The 8368-nt window shown below is 45.3% G+C and overlaps 1 protein-coding gene across 1 annotated transcript in view; it reads left to right on the top strand.

Annotated features, from left to right (window-relative positions):
* Nucleotides 1–8368, top strand: part of LOC105549455 (receptor-type tyrosine-protein phosphatase N2-like) — a 559495-nt gene that overhangs the window by 511892 nt on the left and 39235 nt on the right. The window contains exons 9-10 of the mRNA XM_011994008.1: nucleotides 2779–2945; nucleotides 8065–8118. Coding sequence (XP_011849398.1) covers nucleotides 2779–2945; nucleotides 8065–8118 — 221 coding nt within the window. The remainder of the gene's footprint in view (nucleotides 1–2778; nucleotides 2946–8064; nucleotides 8119–8368) is intronic.

Here is an 8368-nt window from a genome sequence, read left to right as displayed (position 1 = left end):
AGCGCGGCTTCTAGGCCGCGCGGATCCCCCCAGTCGACGGGGTTCCGTAATGTCACACTAGGGCGGCAAGGAGCCGAGTGCCGGATGATTAGTTTATGGTCTAGATCATTGTATTTTTATTACACTCATAAAATCTGTGTTTTTCCTCATTTTCGTAATGGCTTCCATGAGCTTCTCCACCTTCTGAAGGCACATTAAATTGTTATGTGATGGAAGTACCGATTTGGAGGAGCAGGTTTGAAAGCCTGAAAAGCTTAGCGTAAGAAACACGCTTTGAATTCTCATCTTGTTGTTGGATGGACACTAAGGAGAAAGGAAGTGCGCGAATTTGAGCATAATTCATATTTATCTGTGGGCTTTTCGTAAATACTTCAGTTGGTTCCGTTAGCTTCCAATGTAAATGATACACAGTGAGGTGCCCTATTTCAGCCCCATGAGAACATAAATCAATATTAAAAGAGGAAAATATCATGTATATGTCTGGTTTTTAAAATATGAATGTGGAATTCAGTAACATGCACTACAATGACAGCATTTTATATTTGAGATATGAGGGTTTTTTAAATAACAAGATCTTAATTGGATTTTTGTATCTGTTTTTAAAAGAAATAGAAACTGTCTTGGATACCAAATTTACATCTAAATGCAGTTGCTTACAAACATTTCTGCCAAGTTAATGTAACCCATTGCAGAAAAAGCAGACCCTCTTCACTCTATAATTTAATATGCTAATAAAAATCTACACATGCCACATCAGTGTGCCCCACAGGATTAATGGTTTTGGGTAATTAGGCTGTAAATGTTAAGATGGAGGCTTAGAGCCACAAGTAGCCAGTTGTGTTTGCAAAGAAGCGAGGTCAGAGGGCTTTGTGTCTTTGTCATTTCTGTGTGTTTAAATGTGCTTTTGTTTATTGTGTTTCAATGTGGCTAATAAGAATTAGTAAATCAATTTGGTATTTGCTTTAATCTGAATAGTGTTGCCATATTTCGGTATAAACAAATGAAATTGCAGCAGTACAGTGCTGCTTTCCGTGATGTACTTTGAAAAGAAGCCTTTGGGAGACTGCTTCTGATAGGACAGCAGCTTCACAAAGCAAAACGTTTCTCTAGGTGAGCAAAATGATGCCAGCCACCAGCAAGCGAGGGTGTCGGCCGAGTTCCACTTGCACCACCTGGAGAAGCGCTGGCTGTTATGTGTGGCATTATAGTTTCCCTTATAGATCAAAAGTTGGAAAGCCACACAACTGAACCTAGAACTGAGGAAGCTCTAAATGGCATGGGATAAATTTGCGGGGATTTCTAATATTTCATGGAACATGCAAAGTATGGGCCAGTGCATTCAGAGACACTTAGGCAGCTGCGGAGTAAACATGTCTGAGAAAATGAAATAAATGTCCTATGAATGGAATAAATTTGGACTGTGCTTCCGAGTGCAGTAATTACACATGTCACGCGGTGATGAGACAGTCACGCGGTGGCCACGGGCCTTCTTTGTCCACAGATGGTGTGGGAGAGCGGCTGCGTGGTGATCGTCATGCTGACGCCCCTCACGGAGAACGGTGTCCTACTGGCCAGATGAAGGCTCCAACCTCTACCACATCTATGAGGTACTCGGACCAGAACCACCCAGGCCAGGACCCGCCAGCTGGACAAGGAGCACTTGGGCCCCGCTCCTCCTCTGAATGGGATTCGTTACGGCCCCAGCAGCCTGGCCCCGTGCAGGGAGGCTCAGCGCCCCCATGTTCAGGGGATGGAGGCCATACTGCCCGTGTGGATGCTTCACACGGCTGTGTGGTCATGAACCCTGGGAATGTGGTGTGGTTTTTATTTTTTAGATTTTCTAAATCCAAATGCTGACAGAGTAGAAAAAACATTTGCCTCACAGCATGGTCCTGGTCCCATATAACAGGCCTTTAAGTGGGGTCCGTCTTTAAAAAGAACCTGGCTCCCCTCCTTGATGCCAGTGCCTGAGCCGTGTGGCCTCCCCGTGGCTCTGCTTGGAGTTTTGTGGCTGGACCATGTGACCTTTTTATTTGAGGATAACCTGCTGACCAGTTTATTTATCTCGCCGGATTTTCTGCCCATGTCAAGAATGAACTAAATAAACACAGGCAATTAAGCCAGCACTAGAATGCATGCTTTGATTCTGTTTGGCATTAAACGGAGTGAGAATGCCGAAGCTCCACAGGGGGAAGTGAGTTAGAGGCTTAAGTGTGAACCCTAAGCCACACAGCTGTGGCTTTGGGGTTCCTGCAGAAACGCTTAGGCTGGGAAGTGCCTGCGCTCGGGTTCACATCAGCGCGCCTCGTGAGCCTTTTGCTTTTCCTGCTCTAGATCCAGGCGTGCACATCACGACGGAGTCTCACTTAGAGTGGAACCATTTAGCAGAACACATAGTTGTGTCGCTGGTTTTGTTTAAAAGTGTAATTTTTCTCTGGTTCCTTTTTTTGAGGGTTTATATAACACGGACATGCAAAAGACAAAAAGTAGGATAGTTTTGGATTGTAACTTTTAAAAAAATTATGTGATGCTCAAGCCCCTAAATAACATTAAGCATACACACTCACACGGAGCTATCTTTAGCGTAAGTGTTAACATTGGGAAGGTGGGAGGGGGCCGTGAAGCCGAGGGAACCCCCCTGCGCTGTGAAATGGGGCCTCTTTGCAGCACCCCCTTCTCTCATCAGACATGGCCCTGGGCTCCTCAGTGCCTGCAGTTTGGTTCACGATGTCCACACCTGTCTCTGTCCCCCTCCCTCCTGCCCTCCCTACCTACCAGGTGAACCTGGTCTCCGAGCACATCTGGTGCGAGGACTTTCTGGTGAGGAGCTTCTATCTGAAGAACCTGCAGACCAACGAGACACGCACCGTGACCCAGTTCCACTTCCTGAGTTGGTATGACCGAGGAGTCCCCTCCTCCTCAAGATCCCTCCTGGACTTCCGCAGGTATAACGCACAGCCCGCCGGCCGGGCAGTGTGCGCTGAGTGCGTGGCGGAGGGGGAGTGATGCCAGGTTTCTGTGCTTCTAAGATGCCCCTCGCGCCAAGGGCAGCGTCTGTGTCAGCACCGCAGGGGGAAGGGAAGGGAAGCGAGAGGTGGGAAGGCTCCATTAACGGCACGTGTTAATTGTGAGCGATTTTCTAGTTTCAGACGTATTAAAATGTGAGGGAGAATAGGCATCTTAGAATTGTGGAAATAGGGCCATTATTTTTGATAAGATTCTTCCACTGACAAAGAGCCTAACGTGTATGAGCCACAGGATACTGACGAATAAAGCTCGGATTTTTGGTTGGATTCTCATCTGGCTCCGCGGTGGAAAGAGGTAACAAGTGCAGGCCCAGATACCACCCTGGGTGGTCTTGCAGGAAAGCCCAGAGACACTGAGCCTGTGGCTGTCTATATTTTTAGGGCTATTTTGAAACTGACCTTTTTTGTTCATTGCTCCAGTCCGCCAGTCACCCAGTAAGTTGTCTGGTTTTAGAGTGTATTTATTGAACTGTTGAAATGAATGCTAGACTCTGTCTTACAGGAAGAAATTGACAATGAAAAAAAAAAGCAGCATTTAAGACCACAGCTTTGATTGTGATCAACAGTCGGTCCACACTGGCTAGGTGGCGGTGCTTAGTGAATAAGCCACCACAAGGAAAATGAAATTGTCAACAGCATCAATGACCAAACTCTAAATTGTTTAGAATATATCTTACATTTAACTGATCAGAAGTCTGCCTGTTGAGGAAAAGAGATAAATATCCAAACAAGGAGAATAAGAACAAAATGCATTTTAATCCAGTGCTGTGCCCCTCTATCATAAAGTGACTTGATTGTTAACAGTCACTCATCCTTGGGTCTACAGTTATGTCACTGGAGGGAGGTTAACAAGACAAGGACTGTCGTAAAGAAGGGATTTTGGAATTCTCTGTGGAATTCTTGAATTTCTGTATTACAGGTTCTGACGCTTATTATGATACAATTTCTTTTGCCTTTTAGTCTACATTGAAAAGCAAAATACAGTTTTTTGTAATTTGAATCAATAGCAATCAATCAAGAGCCTCTCCAAGGAGACACACGAATCTGGCGTCGCAGCCACAGCACACACTCAGTGGCCCCTGCCTGCCGTCACCTTCCCTGGGGACGCAGAGTGTGGATCCAGAGTCCTGAGTACATCCTAAAACAACTACTGCACACAATTCCTTCCTTGCCCACCCTAATTTCCTGGCCATTATGTGCATTTTCTCAACACAGATTTATTTCTAAAGACATACTATGTAGAAATCTTACATAATTTCCTGAAATAGAGTCTTCAAAAAGCGGTCATTCCTGGCAAAATGGATGTAGCTACAAAGACAGCAATTCATCTTAACACCCCGTCTTTGTGTTCATCCAGTGTGTTTGCACATATATGCATATGGGCACGTTGCGACGTCCATATCCATATATGGACTGGAACATATACATCACCAACCCTCTGTGTTTACGATTCATCACCAAGAAAAATTGAATTCCCAAATTTCCCTTGTTCCACAGTCTGAGGAGATACAGCCTAAGGTTTTTGTTAAATTCAAAAGCTAATGAACCCCCAGACACGGTTTTGAAAGCCACGTCAGAGTAGAAAGCTTTTCTTGCCTGCCTTACCTGGCACTGCCCAGCATTTCAGCCAAGGCCGCCTTTCATGTGTTACCTGGACGGCGGGTTTGAGTGAAAGCTTCACACTTAGACACGCATTGCCGGTGGTGGATTTTCTCTATAAAATAGCCACCCCGATTTCTGCAACCGGAGAGGTGAGACCACTTCTGAAGACACCGGCCATCTTCATGCTGCAGGGTTTCTTATCTTTGAACAATAGACAAGGCGTTCTCACTCTGGCCTGGCGCCTTCGCCAGGCACCGAGATGTGTAATTAAATATTTCTGGAGCCCAGAGGGAGCACATTTACACTTTAAAGAGAAACTGCTAAGAGATAATTAGCATCACATGTGAGGGCTTTGCTTTAAAAACTTCTCTCTGTCTCTCTCTGTCTCTCTCTCTCTCTCTCTCTCTCTCTCTCTCTCTCTCTCGTATTACTCTCTCCCTTCTTGCTGTGTGCAATGGCGCTCACTAACGCTGCTCACGGTAAAACGGACAAACCCTTACCTTGCCAGCTAATTAGCGGTGGCCAGTGTCATTTTTGTGATGTTGCAGCTAGTAATATGAGCCCAGTTGCATAGTCACAAAAGTGATCATTGGAAACTGTGACTGTCCTGCAGGGGGCGATGTGGGAAGCCCCTTTCTGAGACTCTAACGACCTCTGACCTTGCTTGCTGGTGCTTTGCATGACGGTGCACTCTCGCCCGGTGACCCGGGGGTTGGTTTGTATCACTAATCGTTCTTTCTCAGTGAATTCCTGTTGCGGAAGTTTCTATAATATCAACTTTTCTTACTGTGGGAGACCTTTTGCTCACTGATACTTTGTTCTGATGGAGTCAAATGAGGCAGCTGTGTCACCTTCCTGAATAATCCATGGTCTACAGCTTGGGTCAACTGGATGAACTCTTGTGTTCAATATGTCGTGGTTTTGCCTCTCTATTTGTGATGCTTTGCGTGTAACAATACAACTGCAGATCTTTGTAAATAAAGTCCTCAGCTGTGCCACACCCTGTATCTACACTGCACATGTCCTTGACTGCCTGCGGGTTTTTGTAAAAAAGTTAAGCACAAGGTGGGGGCTGGTACGGATATGAAAATTACAGCGAAACCTTCCCAAGGCCACCAGGCACAATATGTCAGAGAAAATGGTATCTTACGTACACCGTGAGATAGACACAGGAGTTTCAGGAGTGGGGAAGCAAGTCGAGGCCATCATAGCCACAAATTCACTCACTAGGAGCATTTCCCAGCCAGGGGGGTTATTACTGCATTTTGCCAAAGCAGGAGCTGGCCATAAGCCACCGCTGTCTACTGACTTCTTACACTGGCCTTTCCTCAAACCAGCACACGTTCTTCAAGCGCACCTGGTTTGGGGGTTGGGGGTTGGTTTGTTTTACTGTTCCTTTTTTTGTGTACTTGGTCTCATGAGGAAAAAATGAGCAACCCCTGGTGACTGACAGGTGTGGACTTCCAGAAGCTGAGTTTAGTCTCTACGTAGAGTGGACCACAAGGCATGAAACACAGCAGGAAGCTGGAGGAACAGAACTGAGGTCGTTCTCATTTGCAAGATTCAGAGGCTGAGCCATGGCCAGTAAACTCCTCTGCCAAAGGCAAAAGGCCTTTCAAAGCAAAGCCACTCACCATTTGGTCTGACAGTTGAGCCTGCTTGATTCTACATGTGCACACGTGTGCACATGCGTGCTCATGTCATGCACATGCGTGCAGTCTCATGCGCACACACATGGTCTTTACCGAGCTGGAGGGCTTCCCACCCCCATGCTGGGGTGCACCCCTGGGGCCTGGTATCCATTCCATCATCAGGAGCCCTCGATGCTTCACAGCCTGAGTCAGGAATGGGACATTTTAGAAGTAGACATGGTGGGTCTGTTTTCCAACCTGTTTATTCTCCAGGGACCAAGAATGTTCAAGGCCTTCTGGCATACAAGTGCTATTACCTTTAAGGAGTTCACTGTTGTGTTCCCCGCCTCTCCCCAAAGCCTTCACACCACCATGTGCCCCAGAAGCAACAGACACCTCTAACAGAAACGGCGATGCGGCCCTGGAGGCCGTTGCTGGTTGTGCTGTGTCTGAGCCCGCCCCATTTTCAGGCATCAGCCTCGTGTTTCACAGACCAGAGGGCAGCACAGATCAAGTGCCTCCTGGCTAGGCTGTGACCGCGGCCCATCTGCAGGTGGGCATCCCGAGTCCAGGCCCCGCAGCTGCTCCTTTAACTCCTGTTGTGCCCTCCACACTGGGCATTCACACTCCCGTCAGAAGGGCCTTGTTCTGATAACTCCTGGGGGAATAGGAAGAGAGGAGGAGAAAGCTCTGTGGTTTGGGTTCCGCCGTATTCAAGCATCCCTCCACTCATTGCTCACTGGACACTCACCTCCCCTCTCCCTCCACGGCCACCCTGCCCCTTCTGGCTTCAAAGGTTTGTAGAAAAGCAACCAGTTGATGGAATGTTTACTTTCCACTGACTATTTGGTGCTGAATAGGCAAGCCTTTGCAAAGAAACGTGACATTTTCCCATTTACGGTCCATACTTCCATTTTTTTACATTTGTTTCTTGTAGGAGTTCACGCAGCACATTTTAGAACACATCCCTTTCACACATGCTTTATTCCAATAACCTGAGATTCTGTCTTTAATTTTACTTATTCAGAAATAGTTCACTGACAACTTTAATGGACTACATAAACAGGTTTAGTTGTTTCACTTAATGTAAAAAAAAAACCTGGAGTTTACAGAGTGAATCTTAAATCAGCCCTCTGTTTTGATTTAGGGGTTGGTTATGAAATCGTAAATGTATGCTCATTTCTAATTTTCACGACTTCTGATCTGAACTCTGCACAATGAAGTTGTTTGTATACTCGAAGCTGTAAACATGGAAAGGACTTGTCTTGGACTTCATGGAGGTTTCTCCGTAATTTAGATATCCCTACCAAAAGCTGGCAGGCCACAGATGCCCTTGAAGATGCTGTTTTTAGATAGTACAGAAATAACAGTTTCCAATACGATGTCTGGACCGTAAGAAATGTTGAGCATAAATTGCAAAATTCAAAAATTTTAGTGAAGAATCAAGATGTAGTGTAACGAAAGGTCAAGACAACATAAGCAGAAACAGAAAGAGGAGAGCCTGCAGGGGTGGGGCGGGCGGGACAGGCCAGGAGTCCACTGGTTCAAAGCCTGGCACCCCTCCTTGAAAGGAGAAAGCAGTGTAAAGGGGTAACATTGGTTTTAAAGCTCCGATTAATAACGTCATGTTGAGAAGAAGAATAAATGTTTGATATTATGTGTATAATTTTCATTTTCTCTGTCAAAACAAGCGATTGCAAAATGATTTCAAACACACAGACCTTGGGCTTTGTTTTAATAGTTGTTTTGGATTAACGCAAAGTCTTAGTACACAACTAAAATTTTTATCTCTCTTTTTATTTCAGAAAAGTAAACAAGTGCTACAGGGGCCGTTCTTGTCCAATCATTGTTCATTGCAGGCAAGTACAACTTTTAATGAATTAAGAAGTTTTGGCTACCTCAAAAAACAATCTATGCAAGAAGCTTAACTTTCTAATTGCTTAATAACTATAACTAACTGGCACTTCTAAAGGAAACCAAACATATAAACTTACTTTTCTGTGCCATTTGGGTAAATACAACTGGGCGTTGCTTGTATTATGTGTATATAATGGCTTGCTTTTTTTTTGCTAAAATGCACATGGCTTCCTTTTTTTTTTTTTTTTTAAA

This window comes from Mandrillus leucophaeus, unplaced genomic scaffold (genome assembly GCF_000951045.1).
Source record: "Mandrillus leucophaeus isolate KB7577 unplaced genomic scaffold, Mleu.le_1.0 Scaffold44, whole genome shotgun sequence".
Taxonomy (NCBI): domain Eukaryota; kingdom Metazoa; phylum Chordata; class Mammalia; order Primates; family Cercopithecidae; genus Mandrillus; species Mandrillus leucophaeus.
This window is presented reverse-complemented; position numbering and strand designations above follow the sequence as displayed.